We start from the raw sequence: 26,326 nt of genomic DNA, 5'->3' as shown, positions 1-26,326 counted from the left end.
AATGATTTGCCATTCACTAGTTTGAATTATAAATGCCCCTACCTCCTTTACAGCCATCATAGTCAGATGCACCCAAAATGGTGTTTATAAGCATCAGCACATATTCTACAAATATTTGTGACTATTTTAAAATGAATTGGCTTTAATTGTGTTTTAATTGTGTTTAATTGTAAGTTTTTGGTTGTCACTTTCTATGAATAGTCTAGTAAACAAGCTTTACTAGCACAAATAATCTGCTCAAATTTTGAATTTTAATTTTAAACTCAAATGTATAATATGAAATTTGTGTTCTTGCTAGCTAGTTACACAAGTTAACCAAACAGGGATATGGCACTAAACTATGTGACTTACAGCTAGTCAACACAATGTGATTTTTTTGCATATTCATAGTAAGCTGAGTGTGATCTACCTGCAGGCCGAGAACTACCTCCTGAAGAAATTCAGGAATAATTGAGCATGGGGGTGAAGCATAAATTAGAGAATTCCTTCGTGTGTTCATGGACAATTCATGATCAGAACCCCACACCCAAACTCATTAAAAATCATGTTGTTAATTAATTCACTGAGCTCTACAGTATATAAAATAGGAGCTGAGTTTCAGAATGAGTCCTTTGTTTATTCAGAAGAGCCCTGAGGTTTGACCATCCACCCTTTCTGCACACCTTCAAATTCTTTACAGAGAGGTTCTTGCTTGTTAAATGTATTATGATTCATTGTCTTCATCTCTAGTGATTTTCCTCACAACTACAGTAGCATTCAGCATTACTAACACAAAATGACATGTGGATCTAAGCCTTGACTCTGAAAGGTGCTGAGGACGTTGCCCCTGATCCATCAAGCACTTAAGCAGAAGCCTAACTTTAAACCTGAGTAGTGTCTCATTAACTTCAGTGAAATTACCCACACGCTTACAGTTATACATAGAATATCAAGGTTGGAAGGGACCTCAAGAGGTCATCTCATCCAACCCCCCTGCTCAAAGGAGGTCCAATCCCCAATTTTTTCCCTAGATCCCTAAATGGCCCCCCTCAGGGACTGAACTTATAACCCTGGGTTTAGCAGGCTAATGCCCAAACCACTGAGCTACCCCTTCACCTGTGTGCTTAGCTGCATCAGATCCTGATAGCTCAACACCTTGCAGGATCCAGCTAATGTTGACCATTTTCCCATTAGAACTTAAAATAAAGGCTAAGAGCCAGAATGTCCAGTACAATGCAGTTACTTTGCACTGCAACCCTGGCAACTTTGGAGTGATGTGTCTGACTCTGTGAGGATCACTCCAGTGTAAGGGGGAGCCTCCAATGATATAGATATGGTATGGAGGCTCCTTCACCCCACCCACTCCATGCTGCCAGCATAGATGTTATGGTTGGGACACTCCTATTTTGCACTGTTCCCTGACTGAAGTTTTGGTCCACAGGGGTTGTTTGCAGTTAGGGTATTTTAGAGTAGCTTCAAGGCACACAGTGGCAACAGGTTTGAAGGAGCACAAAGTAAAGCTTTAGGTGGCTTTTGCAGCACACTGCCCCACAGCTGCATAGTATACAGTGCAGCTGGACCTCATGACCTAGGCCTAAAATAACATTGCATTGCCAGAAACTGAGCAATAATACCTCTTCTTTCTATTTACAGGCAGATCATCCAAAGATGACCATGCATTTCTGTCAATTTTTGAAAAACAGATTAGGGTGGGCGTTGAAATCTTTTAAACAGCTCTAGCCCAAGAAAAATGTCAAGCTCTGAATTCCTGGAATATAGTCTCTATAATGGAAATGCTGACAGATTCTTAATTACAAGACAAGGCCACACAAATGATGTGGCAAACTGGCAATGTGCTCTGTGCTATCATTTATTGCTTCTCTGGGAGAAAGCATCAGGATGCTGGCTGCTGGTGTTCTGAGGACAATGGCTTGTATAAAGGCTATTTTATTACTTTAATTTTAGTCTTCCTTTGGACTAGAAATGCTGGAGTACGCACATTTTCTGAAGTAAATTCTGTAGTAACCCCAAAACTGGCTATGTGACAGTAAATGTCATCATAAGTAAGAGATTCTTCTTGAGACCCATACCAAGAATATACAAGCTGATGTGCAATTAATAAAATGAAATAATAAAATACCCCCCGCACACCCCCCACACACACCATTGGTAATTAATGTAACGTGGCTAGGAAGCAGATTGTACATTATAAATAAGAATCTACAAGACTTTGCATTTACTGCAATGTTTGATGAATCATGTAGAATAGACTCTACATATATTGGTCCTGATTCTGCAAGCAGATGCTGGGCTGATACTTTCACGTATATGACACCATATTGTCTTCACTGAGGCTTTGTGTATAGGCAAGGGTCTGCTTGCATAGATCCAATTGTAGAATTGGGGCCATTATCTATAGAAATGATTGGAGAACTATAAAATGAAGGTTTCAGAGTAACAGCCGTGTTAGTCTGTATTCTCAAAAAGAAAAGGAGTACTTGTGGCACCTTAGAGACTAACCAATTTATTTGAGCATGAGCTTTCGTGAGCTACAGCTCACTTCATCCGATGAAGTGAGCTGTAGCTCACGAAAGCTCATGCTCAAATAAATTGGTTAGTCTCTAAGGTGCCACAAGTACTCCTTTTCTTTTTATAAAATGAAGTGTTTTGTGGAAATAATTCTGCAGTAACTAATATAGTGGTGATACAACTTCATTTCATTTGGAATCCCATGATATTACAATTCATGGAAATAATACAATAGTCAACGTTATAAATAAGAATTAGAAATGTTGTCCTGGTCACAAGCATTCTCTTTTGTGTCATCACATACCAGCAAAGTGAATTGATACATTTCAGTCCTGTGGGCCTGATCCTCAGGTCTTCCTTAGATTTACTCAGCACAGAACCTAAGGAATGGAGGCTAAAACGGCATAAAGTCACCTCTGGGCTCCCTGATCTTAGTGGTAGCCAGAGTGCAAGGCACTCCATGCCCCTTACTGCTGCTGCCAAGCCCCTAGCACACCCTCTTGCCTCTGTACCCTGTGAAGGGTGAGTCCGGAGAGGACTGCATACAGCCTGTTAAAGCCAACAAGAGTTGGATCAGGCTCTAAGTGCTCACCTGTATCCTATTCTTCCCATTTATGTAATGAAAACCATCTTGATGGTTTTTTCCTTATGTAAATAGACTCTTCACATTTTTTGCTTATCTTTGAGCTCCCTGAATCTCCTTTTGTTCCTTATCTTCACCCGTGTGCTTGGTTCACTTTTTTCACCTATGTGCTCTCATTTGTTACCTCTTCCCTTTACACTTTTCTGTCTTTTCCCCCTGACTGTTCCCAAGACCTGGAATGACAGATTCCTGTGCCAAATTCCTCCATTACATCCTCCCTCCAAACTTACTTTTTCCACCTTGCTTTCTTTTGTTGACTTCTCCTCCTGTGATATCTCCTTCTGCATTATTTCTCTACTTAAAAAATCTGAATTCATGTTACTCCCTATATAATATAGCTCATTTTTGTTTCTTTGAAACCTTATCCCTTCTTTCCCCAACACTATCATTTGTGTCTCAGTCTATCCCTGTGTAATTTAGATTGTAAATTCAAGGCGTGTGTGTTTTAATCTTTATAAAGCATCATACAAAATATTGGTGGTATACGATTATTAATAATAATCAGAGTCAGAACAAAAGAGATTTATTTAAGTCACTTGAAAAGTATATTATGCCTACCAAATAGAAGAGTGGTAAGAGGTACGTCTGCTAATGTATCCAAATGAGTTCCTCTATTTTAATAGCCTCATGAGAGAGAGAAACTAATGAAGCTGTTATTAAGAAAGGAAGGTAGTTGAGTTGGAGAAAACTAAGAAGCAGATGAATCAATATTAAGGTGATCTGTTATACTCTTGCTGAGCTCAGGTTACTCTGCAGTTCCTTAATTAACTAGAGTCTATCTTTTCTCTTCTGCAGCACTTGTACCTCAGTTGTATTTGTATTATACACCAAAACTTGTTTGTGACATCTAATAAGTAAGTGTTTGAGAAAAGTATAATGATGAATTAATACAAAAGGGAAACACAAATATCCTAAAATGTGCATTCACACAGCCTGATCCAAAGCCCATGGAAGTCATTGGAAAGAATCCAAATGACTTCCCTGAGTTTTGGATAGGCCCCATCATGCACAATATGCATATTCACATGGTCTGTTGTACTCCACATGTGATGGGTGAAATCGTGGACTGTGACAGGGTGCTTGGCAAGAACTGCTGACTCAGCCCTCTGTCACGCCAACTCCCATTAAGGGAAGTAAATTGGAGCTGGCTAGAGAAAACCTGCACCTAATTGGTGAAAGGGAGACAGCTGCCTGCCCAATTAGCCTGGGAGGAAGGGAATGGAAGCAGAGGGATAGCTCTTCCCCCCTGGGTGCAGACACTACTACCCAAGCTGTGTATGGTGAAAAGGTGGTGGGAGCACAACCTGTAAATAAATAGCACCAGTGGTTACTGAACGCCAGCGTCTCCGAGTGACTTTGTCAGCACAGCAGGGATAGGAGCAGGAGCCAAGAGGGCCCAGCAGCACCACCACCCTGCTACATGGACTCATTGACTTTAGTGGAAGTTTTAACATTGACTTCAATGGAAGCCAGGATGTGATCTCGTAACTTCTGGAGAATAACCTTTGCTTCAGGACATTCAGAAAAGGGTCTCTCTCTTTATTTTACTTCTGTCAACCAGGAGGTATATCTTAGTAACTCCACCTTAAGGCACTGATACTGAGATATTGATATTCCTCTTGACTAACTATTTTTAACTGGTAACCTCTTCTCTTCTTCCTTTCCTATTCTCCCAAGTCCCTAGTTCTCCTTTCTCTAAATGTATTCTTTAAGAAAAAATAAAATCTCGCTCCCTCAGCGCTGATGACAAATTTCATATTTCTAAAATGATTCAAATGAATACTGTACAAATGGTTTCTTTCAAGCAGTTATACATAAGATATAGCCGAATATGTAATACAAGGATCATCATCTACTGGTATATAAGAACATGTTTTACTATTTCTAAATATGTAGGTCCAATAAAGTTGTTGCACATTTTAAATGGCTGTTGGTATACTGCTTTTAACACAGGGTACTTAATCCCTTCTGGAAAGACAGTGTGGTCTGTCTCTTTCTTCATCATATACTCATCACCACAGTTTCTAGGCATTCTGCAATTAATTGATTGTACCCTGTTCTCATTAATCTTAAAGCTGTTCATGAAGATGGTATAAACACATTCTATACTATTCTTTATAATAAGCATATAACTTTTCCCATACTAATGCTAAAAATAATTCAAGGAATTGTTTAAGTAGGGATAACACTGTTTTATTTAAAGCAGGTCGAAAAATGCGGTTTTAAGTCTTAACATTTTTTAAGTTTTTATTTTCTTCAAAATATTTTATGGGAAATTTGATTTTTTTTCAACAAAATTCTACATAAAATGAACATTTTCATTTAATTGACATTTTTGTTTTGATTTTCTAAACCAAAACATAATTTTTTTAATCTAGTACTTCTTGCCCTTTTTCCTTTGCTCAGGGATGTTCAAAATGGAAGAGAAAGAAAGGAGAGGGATTTTTTTTTTCATTTTTGAAAATCAGAACTAAATGAAAGCTTCAGTTAGAAACTAAACACATTTTTGTTTAATTTCTATTGTTTCACTGAGCAGCTGAAAATTTTGTCAAAATTGGTCTGTGAAACATTTTGACAAGGCTTCATTTTTCCATAAAAATATATTTAATAAAATTTCATATTTTTCTACATTTTAGAATCTACCAGATGATGTATTTGTGTTACAATAATCAATATTTTAAAAAGGAAGAGAAAGACATTACATCTGCCAATACCTCATTGACGTGTTTAGGGCTCTGGGAGGTGAAATTTTAATAAGATACCAAGCACAAACCCAACATAGTTTTAAATTTGGTGATCAGCACACATACAGTCCAGTTTGTCAATGATCAAATGCTTCATTACACCTTTTAAGGCATGTACATTTAAGTTAGTGAGATGTAAATTGTGTTTGACATACTGAGAATAATAGTGACAAAAATGTATTTGAAACACAAATGCTTCAAGAGCTAGCATTCACAAGCTTATTTACAGTAGGCAAACAATTTATTTACACAATATGAGTGAAACTAAAGACATTGATTACAAATGTATAATGGAAACAAGCTCAATTTTATGTTGGGAGCTTCCTTCAGTGAGATGTATACTATGTACCAGATCCTCAGCTGGCATAAATCAGTATTTTCACCAGGTATGGATCTGGTTCAACATCTTCTTACTATTAGTTGTGCCTCTCTGGCAAACCATCTCATCAGTTAGGATCTACATGTGTTTTACTGCAATAGTTACATAATTTCAAAATGTGATTTTTTGTTGTTGCTAGTGGTTTTCTTGCAATAGAGAGAAATATTCTATTCAGTTTTTTTGTTAATCATATTATATGCCTATCAAGACATACATGCTTCATGGGACAACACTCATTTCTGTATCTCTACTGTTCATGAATACAAAAAGAAGGAAATATATTAGAAAATATAAATGGAATTGCCAGTGTCACTGCTTTGGATGGATTGCACCTTTGACCCCTCTTGGTCTCTCCAAGTGCACCCCTTCTAGGTCTCAGGCTGTCACAGGAGTCCCTCACTTTCCATCCAGGTGTTGGTTGGCAGTTCCATGTGTCTTAACTATGATCACCTTTGCACATGTGACTTGAGCTCATTTCTGTTTCCTCCAAGACTGACAGTGGTAATTCGTGACCAAACAGCTTCCTTAAAGTAAAGTGTTGTTTATTTAGAACAAAAGCATTTTAGAGAAAGCGTATCTCAAAACCAATAGAACGTACTGTATCTGTATCTATTCTTCCCTAAGGCTTACCATTCCTTGGATGTGGGAGGCCCAATTCTTTCAGATTCCTCAACAGTGCCAGCCTGTGCCTGCTTGTCTGCCTAGACAGCTGCTCACAAGTGAACCCCTTGCTATTCTCCCTCTCCGAGAATCTTTTTAACTCTTTAGTCTTCTTTTGCTTTCTAGTCCCCCACCTGGCAAAACAAGGTTTACAGCTTTTGGAGACAAGATACAGAAAATTTTAATCTAACAGCTGGCTGCTATTGTCTTTCTAAGGTGTACCTACATATTCTTATCTGGGAAGCTTTCCTGTATAGTTCCCATTGAAATCAAGCACTATTGGCATATAAAAAACATCCACTAACTCCCATACAAGTGAGATCAGTACATTCACACTGGAAAATATTATAACCCAGAATAGAATAACTTCCCCTCACTGACCTGGTCACTGTACAATGTACATCCTATTATTGCATATTACTAGCCATAGATTAACCCATAGCAATTCCTACCATATTCATAACCTTATTACATTTCAGCTCCATTTTTTTCACAACCAGTAAATAAATCTGTATGTAACCATGCAAGACTGAAACACATTACAGGGCTTTCATGGGATCAGTTGCTAATCTCATATTTTAATGTGACACCTAAATTTCACATTTACAAATAAAACAAAATCTAAAATAGCAGAAGTAATAAACATTACTAATGTTATCCTGGGTTTCTCTTAATGAGACCTCCAAAGAAGTGATCACATTGCAAACTATGTTGAAGATAGCATCACAGTGGAGGCTAATCTTTTTTATAGCTTTCTCCCCATCTTATAGCCTGCAGTAACTGACATGCCTCTGCTTATCAGAATCAGTCTGGGAAATCTTTAGTGTTCTCTTGATGAGTACAAGAATGGCCATTAAAATGTTAAAACAAATTAGCATTACCATAATATTATAGATATTCCCTATACTTAGTACACTTTTCACACCAGAAATACTGATAAGTGGGCCTTATTCTGCCCTTTTTACACCAGTGGAAATCTGCAGTAATTCCACCAAATTCATCTGAGTTACATTGGTGTCAAACTGGTATACCTGATACAGAATCAGGCCCTGTATCGGTTGTATGCTAAAAATATTAGAAAAAAGAACAAATAATTAGTCCTAGTATTTGTTATCATGTAGCCAACTGAATCACTCAAAAATAGGCTCAGGCAGACTATGTTATGAACTATGATTCGAAGGCTGGTGTTTGGAAAGTGATCACACCTAAAGGTTAAATCCTGTGGTCAGGGAAGTTTTCATGCTTACTTCCCAATGTTCAGTGGATCTCTGCACACAAGCAGGGCAGCACAATTTCTAACAAATTCCTATGGATCTGGCTGTGAGAGGGACAGTTTTACAGATCTGCACTTCAGAAACACGTGTTTAGGGCTTAACAGCTAATCCTGTATCTAGGGGGATACTTAAGTATGATATCTTTGTTCAAGGTGTTTTATTGTGTCTGCTAAATATGGAATATGCTTGATGTCACTACCTGAAGTCATAGTGACAGATTCTGCTCCCCTACTCCCACTGAGTTGTACCTTACTCTGCTACCTCTTCATTTTAATTGGACAACTTCTGGAGAGAGGGTGGCAGAACTAACACATAATAATCTTCCTTATTTGGAACAGCATTTTTAAGCAGATTTTTTTTCCTTTTTGCTGAAATTTCAGGATTCCAGCAGATAACTATAAAGGATTATTCCTTGATCCCAAATAATATATTAAAAATATAGCACAAATAAGACAACATGCAAGATACTTCTCTGGATAGTCATGTTTATGTTCACCAGGTATTAGAAGGAAAGCATTGGGAACACTTCTAGCATTTATTGAACAGAAAGCATGGCATATTTTTAGCTGTGTGGAATGCAACAAGATCCTCCATGTCAGTGCTATCTTGTTGTATGCCACCATAGAACAGGTAAGTGTTGTGTGACATGCCTTTCATGTCAAGGAAATGCATGCCATAGGTCACTAAATGCACCACCCACTTCTGACCCTTCAGAAAAGCATTTTGTATTTTGTTCTTTTCTCTGATATACAGTTTGTTTTTCATAATCTGTTCCCATTTTTGCAACCTACACTTTGACCTCATCATGGCCACTATAAGTGTTTTCTTCTGATCTAAACTGGACCTGATTCTAGCTGAGTGTTGCTTCTTGTCTGTGCATTGCTGTGCTGTTGAAGATTGCTGAGTTCTGGTTTGAGGCACAGAAGTGCAATTTCCCTTTTAAACAGACGGATCCTCATGGGAGCTGTGACAAGTTGTAGGTGGTTGTTTGTTGTTTTTTTTTTTTTTAGAATGATCTCCATTAAGAGGTTGCTCAGAATGATCATCAGATGCTTAGCTGCAGATATTTCATTAAGACATTCGCTTTCAAACATAAACTTATATACAAAAAACTATGTTAAAAGAACATGGAAGAAATAGAATTTGGTCATGTAGTTAAAGACTTTATCAAAATGCATATGCACAAGAGGGCTAACTTAAGGTTGTACAGGCAACTTTAATTCTCGCATTTGCTAACTTTCGAGTATTTGACTTGCCATCTTAATGATCTTTTAGTGCAGTGAAATTTAATTCTCTTGTGTGTCTAATTTCCTAGGTTTTTAGAAGAGCAAACTGAAAAATCAGAAATTCTATCATGTGGCAGCATATTGACATCCACTTTGTTCATCAGCAGGGTAGAAATCTTTAGGTCCACTGCACAGACCTCTGCAACTGGAGCTAACAGTTACTGATTGCAGCAGTAGGTTGAAATCATCTATGTGGCTCAGCTCTAGAGGGGAATGAGACACAGCCAGAGTGTTTCACAAATATTTGCTGACAGCAGAGGAATGGTGGGACTCTGGAATCTTGGGTTCTATTCCAAGCTGTGGATGGGAGTGTGCTCTCAGGGGCATGGACTCTTCCACCTATTTCCCCCATTCTTATAGTGGGAATTGTCGGGCAAAGGTGGTGGAGTAGCATTGTACATCAATGATGAGGTAGAATGTAAAGAAATAAGAAGCGATAGAATGAATAAGACAGAGTCTGCCTGGGCAAAAATCACATTGGGGAAGAAAACTACTAGAGCCTCCCCTGTGATAGTGCTTGGGGTGTGCTATAGACTGCCAGGATCTAATCTGGATATGGCTAGAGCCCTCTTTAATGTTTTTATTGAAGTAAAAACTAATGGAAACTGCGTGATCATGGTAGACTTTAACTTCCCAGATACAGACTGGAGGACAAGTGCTAGTAATAATAATAGGGCTCAGATTTTCCTAGATGCAATAGCTGATGGATTCCTTCATCAAATAGTTGCTGAACCGACAAGAGGGGATGCCATTTTAGATTTGGTTTTGGTGAGTAGTGAGGACCTCATAGAAGAAATGGTTGCAGGGGACAACCTTGGTTCAAGTGATCACGAGCTAATTCAGTTCAAATTGAATGGAAGGATAAACAAAAATAAATCTGCAACTAGGGTTTTTTATTTCAAAAGGGCTGACTTTCAAAAATTGAGGAAATTAGTTAGGGAAGTGGATTGGACTGAAGAACTTATGGATCTAAAAAGGTAGAGGAGGCCTGGGATTACTTTAAATCAAAGCTGCAGAAGCTATCGGAAGCCTGCATCCCAAGAAAGGGGAAAAAAAACTCACAGGCAGGGGTTGTAGACCAAGCTGGATGAGCAAGCATCTCAGAGAGGTGATTAAAAAAAGCAGAAAGCATACAGGGAGTGGAAGATAGGAGGGATCAGCAAGGAAAGCTACCTTATTGAAGTCAGAACACGTAGGGATAAAGTGAGACAGGCTAAAAGTCAAGTAGAGTTGGACCTTGCAAAGGGAATTAAAACCAATAGTAAAAGGTTCTAGAGCCATATAAAGAAGAAAACAAAGAAAGAAGAAGTGGGACAGCTAAACACTGAGGATGGAGTGGAGGTCAAGGATAATCTAGGCATGGCCCAATAGCTAAACAAATACTTTGCCTCTGTCTTTAATGAGGATCTTAGAGATAATGGTAGCATGACAAATGGGAATGAGGATATGGAAGTAGATATTATCATATCTGAGGTAGAAGCGAAACTCATACAGCTTAATGGGACTAAATCGGGGCCCCAGATAATCTTCATCCAAGAATATTAAAGGAATTGGCACATGAAATTGCAAGCCCATTAGCAGGAATTTTTAATGAATCTGTAAACTCAGGAGTTGTACCATATGATTGGAGAATTGCTAACATAGTTCCTATTTTTAAGAAAAGGAAAAAGAAGTGATCCGAGTAGCTACAGACCTGTTAGTTTGACATCTATAGTATGCAAGGTCTTGGAAAAAATTTTGAAGGAGAAAGTAGTTAAGGACATTGAGGTCAATGGGACAAAATACAAGATGGTTTTACAAAAGGTAGATCATTCCAAACCAACCTGATCTCCTCCTTTGAGAAGGTAACAGATTTTTTAGACAAAGGAAACGCAGTGGATCTAATTTACCTAGATTTCAGTAAGGCGTTTGATACCGTGCCACATGGAGAATTATTAGTTAAATTGGAAAAGATGGGGATCAATATGAAAACTGAAAGGTGGATAAGGAATTGGTTAAAGGGGAGACTACAGCGGGTCATACTGAAAGTTGAACTGTCAGGCTGGAGGGAGGTTACCAGTAGAGTTCCTCAGGGATCAGTTTTGGGGCCAATCTTATTTAATCTTTTTATTACTGACCTCGGCACAAAAAGTGGGAATGTGCTAATAAAGTCTGCGGATGATACAAAGCTGGGAGGTATTGCCAATGTAGAGAAGGACCGGGATATCATACAGGAGGATCTGGATGACCTTGTAAAATGGACTAATAGCAATAGGATGAAATTTAATAATGAGAAGTGTAAGGTCATGCATTTAGGGATTAATAACAAGAATTTTAGTTGTAAGCTGGGGACGCATCAATTAGAAGTAACAGAGGAGGAGAAGGACCTTGGAGTATTGGTTGATCATAGGATGACTATGAGCCGCCAATGTGATTTGGCTGTGAAAAAAGCTAATGCGGTCTTGTGATGCATCAGGCGAGGTATTTCCAATAGAGATAAGGAGGTGTTAGTACTGTTATACAAGGCACTGGTGAGACCTCACCTGGAATACTGTGTGCAGTTCTGGTCTCCCATGTTTAAGAAGGATGAATACAAACTGGGACAGATACAGAGAAGGGCTACTAGGATGATCCGAGGAATGGAAAACCTGTCCTATGAAAGGAGACTCAAGGAGCTTGGCTTGTTTAACCTAACCAAAAGAAGGCTGAGGGGAGATATGATTGCTCTCTATAAATATATCAGAGGGATAAATACCAGGGAGGGAGAGGAATTATTTAAGCTCAGTACCAATGTGGACACAAGCACAAATGGATATAAACTGGCCATCAGGAAGTTTAAACTTGAAATTAGACGAAGGTTTCTAAGCACCAGAGGAGTGAAGTACTGGAACAGCCTTCCAAGGAGAGCAGTGGGGGCAAAAGACCTGTCTGGTTTCAAGATTAAACTCGATACGTTTATGAAGGAGATGGTATGATGGGATAACATGATTTTGACAATTAATTGATCTTTAACTATTCATGGTAAATAGGCCCAATGGCCTGTGATGGAATGTTAGATGGGGTGGGATCTGAGTTACTACAGAGAATTCTTTCCTGGGTATCTGGCTGGTGAATCTTGCCCACATGCTCAGGGTTCATCTGTTCGCCATATTTGGGGTCAGGAAGGAATTTTCTTCCAGGGCAGACTGGAGGAGGCCCTGTGGGTTTTTCGCCTTCTTCTGCAGCATGGGGCATGGGTCACTTGCTGGAGGATTCTCTGCACCTTGAAGTCTTTAAACCACGATTTGAGGACTTCAATAGCTCAGACATAGGTGAGAGGTTTATTGCAGGAGTGGGTGGGTGAGATTTGGTGGCCTGCATTGTGCAGGAGTTCAAACTAGATGATCATAATGGTCCCTTCTGACCTTAATATCTGTGAATCTATGAAAACCTTAGTGTTACCAGCCCAGCTTCTAACAAGGATGTGTGAACTCCCCATTATTAAATATGCTACTGAAAGGGGTGTCCTTTAACTACCTGGGCCAAATCTTCAGCTTGTGTAAATTGGCATAACTCCATTAATTTCACTGGAACTACACTGATTTACACCAGTTAAGGATCTTAGTGGATCTAATTCTGCACCAGTTTACAAAATGTGGTTTACATGGGATATAAATCTAGATAAACTTTGGCTCAGATTGTCCCTCATTTGATAGATGTTTAATTGCAAGATGATCAGATGGATAAAATGTAAAGTATATTTATTATTATACATGTTCTATTGACATATTTAATTACAAATAAAAAAGTTCAGTGTTGGTAAAGAGCAGTGGTCACAGAAGTTTGCTTAGTGCTTCCCTGTGATACAGTAATGCTCCTGACAGGCACTATTTCAGATTACATTAGCTATTTCATTGCAGATGAACAGCAGGTTGCCACTTCCTTGGCCTTTTCTAATATTTTCAGATTCTTACCTAGTGTTCTCTCTCCTCTTGGGGGGCCCATGTCAGGAAACAAGTAAGCAGGTGGAAAATTCAAGCACAAAAGGATGATGTAGGCAGACCTTTTCGATGAGTAATTAGATTTTTTTTTGTTAATTATTTTCAGTTGCATGGTTGGAGCAGTAGGTAGAGTCAAATGTTTGTGCTGTGAAAGCAGAAAGCAGCTCCTAAGTTGTTACACTGCAAGATGATTCATAATCATTCACAATATTCGTCAAGGAATTTGAGAAGGAAATATGGTTCATATCCAGCATGGGTTATTTTCTGTGGATCCAGACCTGGAGGAATAAGCAATATACCTGTAAAATTGTTTTGATCTTGTGAAAGTGTGATCAAACATAAGGAAGGTTTCCTTGATCCCACCATGTACTCAGGGACCAGAGCAGCTGCACAGCCAGATTACTGTTTCTGGGTATGGTGATTTATCTCATGTGGCCCTCTGCTACTTCATACCAGTCTTGTGCAAGACTCGCTCATCATACCCCTGTTTCTGGGTAGTCAGTATTGCTTAATAGAAAAATATGTATGCATTAAATATAACACTTGTATTAAATTAGTGAATAGCTTATCTCTAAGCTTACATTTTGTATACCTTTGAACAATCTAAAGCAGTGGTTTTCAACATTTTTTCATCTGTGGACGACTAAAAAATTGCAAAAGGAGGTGCAGACCCCTTTGGAAATCTTAGACATAATTTGGGGACCCCCAGGTGTCCACGGACCACAGGTTGAAAACCACTGTTCTATGGTAATGACAGTCTTTTGCAGACCCCTTAGACATAGGCCACGTCTACACTTTCCAGTAGAATCGCACTGCTGCAATCGATGCAGCAGGTGTCAATTTAGCGGGCCTGGTGAAGACATGCTAAATTGATGGGAGAGCGCTCTCCCATCAATTTGTGTACTCCACCTCCCCAAGAAGAGTAAGGGAAGTTGGCGGGAGAGCGTCTCCCATCAACCCTACACAGTGTAGATGCCGCGGTAAGTGGATCTAGCTACGTCGACTTCAGTTACATTATTCACATAACTGAAGTAGTGTAACTTAGATTGATTTACTGTGGTAGTATAGACCAGCCTATAGTCTACGGACTCTCAGAGGTCTGCGGAGCACAGGTTGAAAACCACTGATCTAAAGCAACAAACTTTGCTTGCTTGAATTATACTTGTAGTCCAAATTGTAAACACCTGGTTAACCTGTGTTTACAGTGGGGAGACACTGATGAACCTAAAGTATAGCAATCTTATCTGACCCCAGTATATTATTTTTGGTGTAATCTTTCTTTAAGTATCTGCTTACACTATGAACTCAGTAAAATGCTCAATGGCACTAATATAAATAAAGAGAGAAAGGAATGGAATGAACTGTTTACCCAAAATAGTGATAGAAGCATATAAACAGAAATGAAAATCAACTCTCTGGTTACTCTTATTTTGCTATCTTTGATAGCAATATAAGTGAATGATCTTGTAAAATCAGCAACTAAGGATGTTTTCTACTCAACTTTAAATTTAATATAACAAAATGTAAAGTGAATTTGCTGATGGATAAGAATAAGATATAAATCCTTTCTTTTGGATTTTGTCTTTTCATGTACCCAGGAAAGTAAACACGAAAAGAGGCTAAATATCTGAATACCTAGTATGTGCAAACAACCAAAGGTTTATATTTTAACTAAAGCAAAAGAGGTAATTCTCCAGGACCTGACAGCGGACTTTCATTTGTCTGCCCATCACATTCAACTCCCTTTTAAATACTCTAGGCCTCTTAGGGGCATGTCCACACTGCAACTGGGATGTATAATTCCCAGTGCGGGTAAACGGACTTGTGCTAGCTCTGTTCAAGCTAGTACACTAAAAATAACAGGGTGCTAGCTCGACATATGGCATAGGTAGTGCCTCAGGCTAGTTGCCTGAGCTTGGACTTGGGGGGGCTTGGGCTACTAGCCACAATGTCCACACTGATGTTTTTAGTATGCTAGCTCAAACAGATCAAGTGTGAGTCTGTCTACCTATGCTGGGAATCACAGTGTAGACATACACTACTCTTTGCTTTCTTGACCTTCCTATTCTCAGCACACTACTGTTTCAAGCTGCTAATTTATCTCATTTGAGCTATTCCATACTTACTGCTTTCCTATCCTTTTGAAACCTTTTGCATTTTAAACTCCCATGTAAGTATCAGATTGACTTCACTGGGATGACTCTTGTTAGTAACGGGTTGTGTAATCAGCCCCAGTTGATTTCAGCCCAATGTGCAAAATAGAATGCCAGTGCCAGCATTAATGCATCTCCACCTCTTACCTGTTCTTTCCTGTATTCTACTACCCTCTAGTAGTTCAATGTCTATTTTTCATGTGTATCTACATTTTTAGCTATTTGATCAGCTCGAGCAGTAACTGAAAGTTCTAATGGCTGTTCTGAGGCACATGAAATGAGTTTGTGGTCTAAGTCCAGTTCCTAGTTGTCCACCCTATAAAAGTCATGGTCATAATTGGCACTATTTTTATTACTGGTATACTACTATTTATATTATGGTAGCATCCACAATGTGCTATGCACTGATCAAGCATAAAGTGTGATACACTATCTGCCTATATTCCCTGTCCTCTGCCCTGAAGGACTCATCATCCAGGAGACCTTTGTCATTTTCAGCTGAGAGGCCAAAGAATGAATGATATTAAAGATTAAATATTCTCTCTCCTTCATATGTAGTCTTTCTAAAACAGGGCAAAGGCACATAGATGATGCAGTTTGCATTGCAACTGCCAATGCTATTCCTCTGGCTAGTTGCTAGAGGGACTTCAGTCACCATGACACTCAGTCCTTCACCTTTCACCAGAAATGAATTTGTGTTTGAAGCATGCAGGAGAGGTTGCCTGGCAGGTGTTAGTAACGTCTGTATTTTCATGTCAATATAGATTTTTTTTTTTAAAGTGACTTGGTCAGGCTTTTCAATGACATGATTTTTTTTTTTATTTTTTCCCCTCGTTTTCATTATGCAATCATTGTGGATTATTTAGGGATCTCTGCTACCCTTCACTGAACGGGGCTGGTTCAGAAGATGCTGTGAAACCTACAGTTGCCCAGGCCCCACAGGTCATGGAGACCCTAAAACTAGCACAATATTTACTGTTTCAGTGCCATGTGATGTGAAATACTGTATGAGACACTATGAGCTGGAAGTGTACTCTAATTATGACAACTTGACTTTTCTAGATAATCAAGACATCTGCCTGTCATGGTGCTGGCTGGGGCAAAATGTAGGAAACTGCCATTCATTATATTCTAACTCTCTCCACAAACACACACACAAGTTGTGGACAAATTACTTTGTCTCTCTCCTGACACCCCCTCTTCTCCACTGTACGCTGACTTGCCTGATATACGAGTTTGGGGCAGATGGAGGGAGAAAGTGACAGACTGAATCTTTCCTCTTACAAACACAACTTGATGTGAGCTATTTCACAAATTGCAAGGGCCTCAGATTTACCTCTACTTTAGTAAAGGGGCCTTTCTGGTGCCCATGGTAAGTATGTGAAACCTAGTTTGGACTGAGATCTGCATCCGACTTGGGAGACAATATTCAGCGATTAAGAGAAATGAAATGTTACTTACAGTGTAACACCTATTTAAGTTGGAGTATATAGGCATAGTCTATGAGACCTTGGATCCTTTCATCTGAGGGGACAAAGAAACAATTTTGACACAGGGAAGTAACAATGGCTCAAATTTTCAGTTTGCATAGTTTTTAATACTAAGGTACCCTGCTTCTGCCTGGTGCGAATGAGAATCTACACTAATCTACCATCCATCTGAAGTTCAGTCAGTCAACTATTGTAGCTAATGATTCATCAGAATGTTGGAGACTTTTAAGGTGACAGCAGGTAACTGTAGGACAGGAAGTCCCTCTGCTCCCATGTTCCATTTGAAAAATAAGCTGGGAGCTCCCTGTTGCTGAGCCCCAACAGCACAGCTGGGACCCACCAGTGTTTCCCATGGGCTTCCAATACAAGGAGGATTGGACAGCTTAATGTAATCTCTGCAAAATACTGCTGTATTTGCAATGCCAAGGTGAGGTTGCCATGGGCAGGCTTTATGCTGTGCAATAAAATCAATGCATCAGCATCCTCTCACCCCATGAATCTTCCTCATCAATCCTGCTGCAAAGAACATTTTTGACCCTTTTGTGCTCCCACCCATGGTACTTCTCTTAGGGAGTAAGAAACCAGATCTTATCTGCATTGTCAAAAGGAAGGGGAGCCACAAAGAATTAGGAAATGACAGAAATAAAAATAGATGATGCGAGAGAAACACTGAAATGAAAGCCAGGGACCCTCTGTTTAATGCACAGGGATTTGAAAACCTACCCTTGCCTACCTCCTGGTCAACCTCTTTGGGGACTGAAAGAACAGAGAGATGTTTTGCCACCACAGCTGCTACAGTAAATGCAATGACTTTACTCTGGGGAGTAATACTAGGCAACTATCAAACAGCAGCACAGCCTGAGCAAATCACTAGTCTCCACACAAGAGTGGCTTTCATGCATGCCAATATCACTCCCTTCACTCCCCTTTTCTCTGTAGCACATAAACTTGTCTTTCTGTGCTATGACATGCATCTCCACAGTTTCTTTCCTTTTGTTATTAAAAGGGGTTTTTTTTCAGGTTAGGCAGAACTCCTGAATCATGGGTTGGGAGATTTTCAAAAAGAATCTAAAAACACTATATAGGAAAACAAAACCAACCTCTAGGGTCTAGAGTAGTCCCAAAATGCATACAACTCATTTGAGAGTGTACTGCTGTTAGAATGTGGATAAACTCCTGATCCTATGGACCAGGGAGCATCCATAGTTTAATTTATTTATACATAAAAATCTTAAATGTTTATTCTTTCATCTAAACAGGATCCTGTGCTTTGTCTTGCAAAGTTACTTCCCACAAAATTATGGTTCAAACTATTCAGTGTGACACAAACCAAGGAAACAACATTTTTAAAAAAACCTTCACAATTATTTAAAAATGCAGTGTATAGGGAACTAAAATGCATTTCTTACAAGGCAGTAAGTGAGGTGTGCAACAGCAACAAGGAAGTCACTCTCTTTTTAAGAGACTAATAAGGCAAATTAAAGGAGAAGGGGGGTCTTAGTAAAAGGCAGACCTTGCCAAATCTTCCCAGTTTTTGGACCCAGCCCCACAAATTGCACTACCTAAATGGAGAACCAGTCTAGCTTCTCCTATTGGTCTAAAGTGATTCACACCATGAGGCATCTAAGTGCAACAGTCCTGCAAAAGTGACAATCCAGAACCCAGATCCTCCTAGATTCTGCCAATTTTTAGCCCATCTCCCCAACTCTTCTACAGAAAAAGAGAAGAAATGTAGACACCTCTCACGGTGGGGACAGGACAGGGGAGAGAGATTCAAGTGCCAAGTGCATATTGGTTCAATAGAACCACAGTTAGCTGGATCCTGCCAGCTTTTGCCTACGTCACCCAAGTGCCATGGTTATCTATTTCCACTGCACCTGGCTCTGATGTCCTTGGAGCAACAGCACCGCAGAACTCAGATCCAGTGTCCCAGGTGGACCCAGCTGGATTCAATTTCTGGATACACATTTTTGCAACATTGCTATATCACAATACATTGGGATTGAGACTACTCTCGTGGAGTAAGAGAAACTGCATACCCATTAAGTTTAGACAGTAAAACCAGAAGGGATGCAGCAAAAAATAGCTGGATCGAGCAGGTACTGTTGCCAAATTAGAGGTTTTGCAGCTTTCTGTGCTAGACTGTGTACAGGAGGAGGGAGTCAGACCTTTTAGGAGGAATAGTAGCAGCAACACTTACTCTCTCTTTTAATGGTACAATTTGTAGGTTTTGGCCAAAATTTAGCAGGCTCCCGATGCCGGGTTTTTGCAATACTGTTGCTCCGAGGCCCATAAGTGTCTGCGTTTTTAAGGTGTAGTTTGGAATTGGGAGCCAGAAAATGGGAGGATTCAGGTATGTGTAACAATATTGTTTTGGGGGGAAAATCTGGATTTTTGGGGTTGAAATGGAGCCTGTATTCTTGTGTTCTATTTAGGCAACAGAACTAAGAGGATCGAGGCCAAAAAAGCGCCTGGAAGCAGGTTTTTGCAGCTGTATTGTGTTGGGGTTCATTACAGCCTGGATTTTATTGGTGAGCTTGTTCTTTAAGCATTAGATTTTTTTTTTTTTGGACTGGGGGAGGGGTGTGACCGGCTGGCTCAGCTGTTACCTTTCCGCTAGAAGGTGGAGTATTGTCAGATGAACGCACACTCAACCTTCACCCCAGTCATTTGCAATCTGGTGCCCTTCGCATCTTCCTTACCCCCAGCCCACCTTTCCTCCTGGGACTACGCCCCCTCTGCCCAGGTGGCCCGCCACACACGCCAGCTCCCGGGGCTCCCCACTCTGAGGAAGGGCTGAACAAAGCGCCTTGGGGGCAAACAAACAACCCCCGAGCCACGCGGCCGCGGCTCCCACACGTCGTGCCAGGAACGTCCCCCGCCCCCGCGCGCACACACTCACCCCCCCCGCTCCCCGGGTCTCGCTCGCCAGCCAATCACGTGGAGGGGCATGGAGCGCGCGGCGGCTGCTCGCGGGCGCAGCCGGCGGGCGGGAGCTGGGGAGCTCCGGCAGCTGGTGGAAGAGGGGAGCCGCCGAGCGCTCTCGCTAGCCTGCGTGCTGCCGGGGGGGGACGGGCGCGTCCCGGGTTCGGCGAAGTCGCAGCGGCCCGCGCTCTCCCACCTCCCCACCCCTCCTTTGCACTTTCTTTGCGAGCCGCCCTCCCGGGACAAAGTTTGATGGAGAATTTCGCACCGCGCTGGAAAGATGCCGGTGATGAAAGGACTGCTGGCCCCGCAGAACACCTTCCTCGACACCATCGCCACCCGCTTCGACGGCACGCGTGAGTCGGGGGCTTGGGCAGCGGGGAGCGCTCCTTGGGCCGGGTGTCGGTCCGGCATTGCACGCACCCCTCTCCCCTGGTTGTGGCTGGGCAGCGGCGGGGCTCCCAGCCCCTGGTGGGGTGGTCCCTGGTGTGCTGGGGCAGCTCGCCCGTTGCAAGGAGAGCGGGCTGCCCTTGGCGCCTCTGTGGGAACTTGCGGGGTTATTCCCGGACTGCGGTCCCGGCCGCTCCCCGCTCTTCTCTGCATGGAAGTTGTAGGCTCAGGCTGCTGCTTCTTCCCGGGGCTTTCTGCCCCTCGCAGCCGCCCTCGTGCCGGCTGCGTGTTGCCCTGCAGCCGGTGCAGCCCCCCTGAGAGCAGGAGGAGCGCGGAGAGATGCAGGCTTCAGACTCCGGACGTGGCCTTGAAAGTCTCTCTTTTTGTTTTAAATCTCTTTGACAAGATTTAAGCTTTTAATCAGGTTTTGCGTTAGCCAGACAGCTGTGCAGGGGGGTTGTTGAATGAATGTCTGCGGCGGTTTAATGAATGGGTTTGGTGTCGGAGTTGTCATTTCAGGACCCTGGCTAGGTCCTGCTCCTCTCCCTTTGCGCGTAACTGACCCTCCAGCTGTTCCTGACGCAGTCTTTCCACTTAGCACCCAATTTCCTGCCCCCTTCCCTCCCCCTGGCTCTTACTGCTGCTCGGTCAAGCCCCGCTCAGCGGTTCCCTTGCGATGCGCTGCATCAACGTGTGGAGTTTGTTCAGGTGCGCGGAAATAATTTGCGACTGCAGGTGCTAGGCTGTAGTTTCGAGGCTGCCTGTGCCCAATAAGATGTTTAAATACACTATATGGGGGGAGAAAACTTTTCACTCGCGTAATTTCTTTTTATTGGGAGTGGGGGGAAATCCGAAATGATTCATACTGGAGTGAAAATAAACTCTTTAAACTCATTTAACTTAGTTTTTCATTTTCTGTCAAGCATTTTGATATTTATATACCTTTAATCTTGTATCCAATGGCATATTTTTATTACTATTTTGGTGTTAGTGTGAGATGATATAGTAATTGAGCTCAGTTCTCTTCAATATATTGTAAAATCTCAAGACAGGATATAGTCACGCAGATCAACTGCAGGGAAACATAAAATCGCGTTACAACTGTCTCTGTAGTCTGAGGGTAGCCTGAAAACATGATTAAAGGCTGCCTTAAATCTATATTTCATTATAAAGCAACTCTTAGAGTAGCTGTGCCTTAAAGAGCTATATCTATTTTGTTACTGTATACATCACAATATTCCAAGTTGCTTTTTTTTCAGTTAGAGAGTTTACAATCAACTATCCAGGTGTTGTTTATTGGAGGTTAATTCTTGCAGATTTAATGTTGTAAGGTTTTTGAGATGATACGTTCACTTACTGGAAAAAAATAATTCCCCATTGCTGCCTGCTTAGAAACTCCCTACAATGGCTTCCAGTTCAAAGGACTGAACACACTATGTGGGGAATTTACTAAAAAAAAAACCACTTTAGAGACCATTTATTTTGGGAGGTTCAAGTTGGTTAAACTCCCTACTAGTGATATTTAGGTTTTTAATTATTTAAACATTGCTATAAGAATAATTTTATTGTGTGTTTTTAAGAATGACACCTTAGTGTTTGGGATGTGTATTGGGTTAGTTGAATTTTAAGACTAAGCACAATTTCTCATTAATTTATGTAGATTAAAAGAATTGCTGCTTAAATTTAGCTGTTCTGTTCAATCCCCTATACTCTCTTGCAGCAACATGTAAAACAAAAGCATTCGAAGACTTATATCTGGCAGTTATTTGAGTGTATAAGAGGTTGTTAAGTTTTGTATGAGACCTGAAGAAGAGCTGTGTGTTGCTCCAAAGCTTGTCTTTCTTGCCAACAGAAGTTGGTCCAATAAAAGATATTACCTCACCCTCCTTGTCTCACTAATGTTTTTGGAAGGCTTTTAATAAATAAGTATGACATGTTAGTGAATATCATTATGAAGTTATTATCAAGGGGAAAAATCTACATGACGAACTTATTTTAAAATGTTTAATATTAGCAATTAATAAACTTTCACACACAGTAATACACTTTTGCACAAAGTAATGGGAAACATTTTATTGATGCCTCTATTGAGGAAAATCCCCATTGGTTTCAGTGGAAGTTTTGCCTTGAAACAGGACTTCAGGATTTGGCTTCAATACCTGATAAACGGGCATTATTTAGAAGACATTATCATGGACAAATATATTTCTGTCTTTTAAATGCTCCCAAAAAATCACAACAGAAAGTCTTATAGCCTGTGTATTACTGAGTGGGACTGACTGGGATGGGACTATGTGTGGAGAATGGTACTATTTGGTGTAAGGGGGGCAGCATCTGGCTCTTAATTTACAGATCTGTAGTTCTCAACCTTTCCAGACTACTGTACCCCTTTCCGGAGCCTGATTTGTCTTGTACCCCAAGTTTCACCTCACTTAAAAACTACTTACTTACAAAATCAGGCATAAAAATACAAAAGTGTCAGAGCCACACTATTACTGAAAAATTGCTTGCTTTCTCCCTTTGTCTGTATAAAATTTTAGTTTGTACTGACTTTGTTTGTGCTTTTTATGTAGCCAGTTGTAAAACTAGATAAATATCTAGATGAGTTGATGTACCCCGTGGAAGATCTCTGCATATGCCCAGGGGTGCTCCTGGTTGAGAACCACTGAGGTAGAGAATACATTTTTGTATTATTCAAATATATCAATTAAAACAAATGTCAGTTATTAAACTATATCTTTCCTTGAAGAATGATCATATAGCTCAAGTGCATAACATTATGCAATTTTTAAATCTGCAAAATAATTTTTCTCTTTGAGGCTAATTTGACATGATCTAGTTGGCTTTTTTAAATTTAAAATTAATTTGCAAAATACTTATTTCTGTGGTAGTTTGACATTTTTTTAAGCTATATGGGAAAAAATGCAGTTTTTATAAAGTCTAGTGGAAGCTCTGGGCCCAAATCTGCAAACTCTTAAGCAAGTGAGTAAGAACTCACCTGAGCATTGTAGTAATGTCAATGATACTGCTAGATTAATAAAAGTTACTTATGTGTAACTCTTCACAGGATCAGGCCCTGTGTTTTTAAATATGATTATACATTTTATTTTTGGGGTTGGCATTCAATATTAAACACAGGATATGTTACATAAACTAATTTGATTTCAGAGGTGATGATCTTCTGTTATATTTTCCTGCGTGTTTTGATACAGTAATGTCTGTAGTTAACAGACCTCCTTTTATTTTAAGCCTTTGGGAAGGATATATTTTTGTTGTCATCAATGATAGACTAATCCACCAATGCATCTTTAATCCAGAGGAGAATTAATTCTAATTCTGGGCAACAGTGCAGAAAAGGATTCCAGAAAACACTGGAAAATATGCTTCACTTTGCATAGAACTTTATGAATGAGTTTTCAACACAATATGTCTCTTGATTTTAATGTTGTACCAACTTACCCATATCATGAAATACACTGCGGGGGAAAAAACCAAGAATCTAGAATATCTGTAGATAATGTGCCCCCACAAACATCAATGTTTAGTTTTATTATGTACTTTAGATACTCAGAACTTTCATGGTCATCATAATTTTAGTTGTATTATAATATCTGTGTTAGACTGAAATATAGACAATGATCATCAAACTATTGAATACATGTCAGTCACAGGGAGTCAGGGCAACATAGGAACTGCTTCATCCATGATCCCCTGACAAAACATTTATGCCCTCCTGCTACTTCACACACAAAGCAGGGCTTGCATGCCTGGAGAAATAGGCTGCACCCCTTCATGTGTGTAGTAGCGGGCATGCGCCCGCTGCATGCCAGAAACCTCCTGATGTTTCCAATGTGGTGCTGTCTCTTCACATTGCCACTGTCTTGAGGCTTTGCTGAGTGGGCACATGAAAATGGCCATATTGGATCAGACCAATGGTCCATTTGGCCCAGTATCCTGTCTTCCGACAGTGGCCAATGCCAGGTGCTTCAGAGGCAATGAACAGAACAGGTAATCATCAAGTGATCCATCCTATCACCCATTCCCAGCTTTGGCAAACAGAGGTTAGGGACGTTTCAGAGCATAGTTTTGCATCCCTGCCCACCCTGGCTAATAGCCATTGATGGACCTGTCCTCCATGAACTTATCTAGTTCTTTTTTGAACCCTGTTCAAAACCCACAATTTGAACCCCACAATCTAGTAACGCTCTCGGGAATTTCTCCATAAAATGCTTTTTTAAATTTGAAAATGCTGATTCATCAAAACCAAAACTTTTTGTGGGAAAGAGTGGGTTAGTTTTGACAAATGTTTTTAGGAAAAAAAAAATAAGTTGAAAAAGAAAGCTTTGATATTTTCAAAACATGTAATTTTTGATATTTTCAACAAGAAAAATTCCAGTTTTCTGGTTCAAAATCTTTCAAATTTTAAATTTTAAGCTTATTATAGTTTGTTTAGTAATGGTTGACATCAAAACAAAACACTTAGATTTTTTTTTCCAGATTTTTATCTTTGAACTCTTTTCAGATTTTTTTTTTGTCCCGTCTAGGATGGGATTTCTTCCCCCTCCCTCCCCATTTCAATTTTTCACAAATTTCAAAAACTGTTTCCCAGAAGCTCTACAATCTAGACTATATATTGGGAAAAAATTTCCACATCAGAGTGTGATGTAAACTGCCACTTTCCTGCGGAGCAAGGTTAAACTACATTCTAGTAAGTGGACATGCCTAACTAAATTGTGCAGAAAACACACTGCTATTTCTCAGTGTGATTTTACTCCCTAAAACCTCTCTCTAAAGATGAAAATCTGGAATTTTATAGTTGTTTTTCAGTGCCTTCTATATCCAGTGTTCTCAAATTCCAAATTAAATGATTTCCCCCTGATTGCTAGCCCTGTAAACTGAATCTAGGATCTGAGACAAGCTTGCTCACCATTAACTGTGATAATGACCTCTGTAGGAGAACATACACCTTCAGTTACACTGTTTTCCACTTACAACTTGATTGACACGCATGCAGACTCATTATTGTCAACGTGTTTGTAAAAGTGTTACACATTGGAAATTGATAAACAAGGAAGAATAGGCTCCAAGGAAACAAGGAAATTGGTAAACAAGGTATAGTTTAGGTTTTGAATTGTTAGCAGGAATAAAAAGCAGTAAAAAAATTTTTTTTCACTAAATGAGGCTACTAGGTGTATTATTTTTACAAATCTCCTATGCCACGCAAGAGGCTGTTAAGGGAGAAACCCACAGGCAAATGAAACTATGGCAAATATAAGAATCCTTGTGGAAAGGTGGCTGGGCTGTTAATGAGGAAGAAACTACCTGTCTGCTAGAATGGTTTACTGTTCCCAAGCCTGAAACCTGTTATCAAAGAGGATCTAAACCCTCAAAGATGTTAGAAGGGGCTGCCTAGTCGTGTCTCAGGCTGGCAAAGTCGTATGAAGTGAGATAGAAAATGCAGCTGGGGCAGTCTGTTTCTCTCCCCTAGGTATAGGGTTAGCTGGCTGAGGGGAGCTTGCAAGGGTGTAAATCGTATCCATGTGAGTAGGCTTTTTATTGTGTTAACGCATTTAGGAAAATGGGTTACTTTTGAGGAATTAATAAATGATGCTTTGTTTTGAAGATGCTATTTCTGCATCACTGCAAAGTATACTATCAGAGGCTTCTCAAGGAAAACTATTATGTACCAAAGTTGAGTTGGGCCTGTGTCATTAACATGGCAGGAAACCAGGTCTGTCACTGCAGAAGTGCCCTTGGGAGGGACTAAAAGGGGTCTTTGCCACAGTTCACCCTGTAGCCATGATGTGAAAATCAATACACAGGATTTTGAATATAGAGAAAAGGCCAGATCTTGGCCCCAAGTCTGGCTGCTTGTGCTACTCTGGCACTGATAGCTGAGATGCCAGCTTAACCAG

The 26,326-nt window shown here is 40.2% G+C and overlaps 1 protein-coding gene across 1 annotated transcript in view; it reads left to right on the top strand.

The window, feature by feature from the left end:
* Positions 1–20,301: 20,301 nt before the first annotated feature.
* The window catches only part of KCNH8 (potassium voltage-gated channel subfamily H member 8), a gene marked incomplete at its 5' end in the record, with an annotated part of 388,500 nt that continues 382,475 nt past the window's right edge, over positions 20,302–26,326 (top strand). Inside the window, one exon of the mRNA XM_084621376.1 lies at positions 20,302–20,377. Coding sequence (XP_084477502.1) covers positions 20,302–20,377 — 76 coding nt within the window. The remainder of the gene's footprint in view (positions 20,378–26,326) is intronic.

Source organism: Lepidochelys olivacea (assembly GCF_965140295.1).
Source record: "Lepidochelys olivacea isolate rLepOli2 genome assembly, chromosome: 2".
Taxonomy (NCBI): Eukaryota; Metazoa; Chordata; order Testudines; family Cheloniidae; genus Lepidochelys; species Lepidochelys olivacea.
Note: the sequence above shows the minus strand (reverse complement) of the source record. Positions and strands in the feature narration are given on the sequence as shown.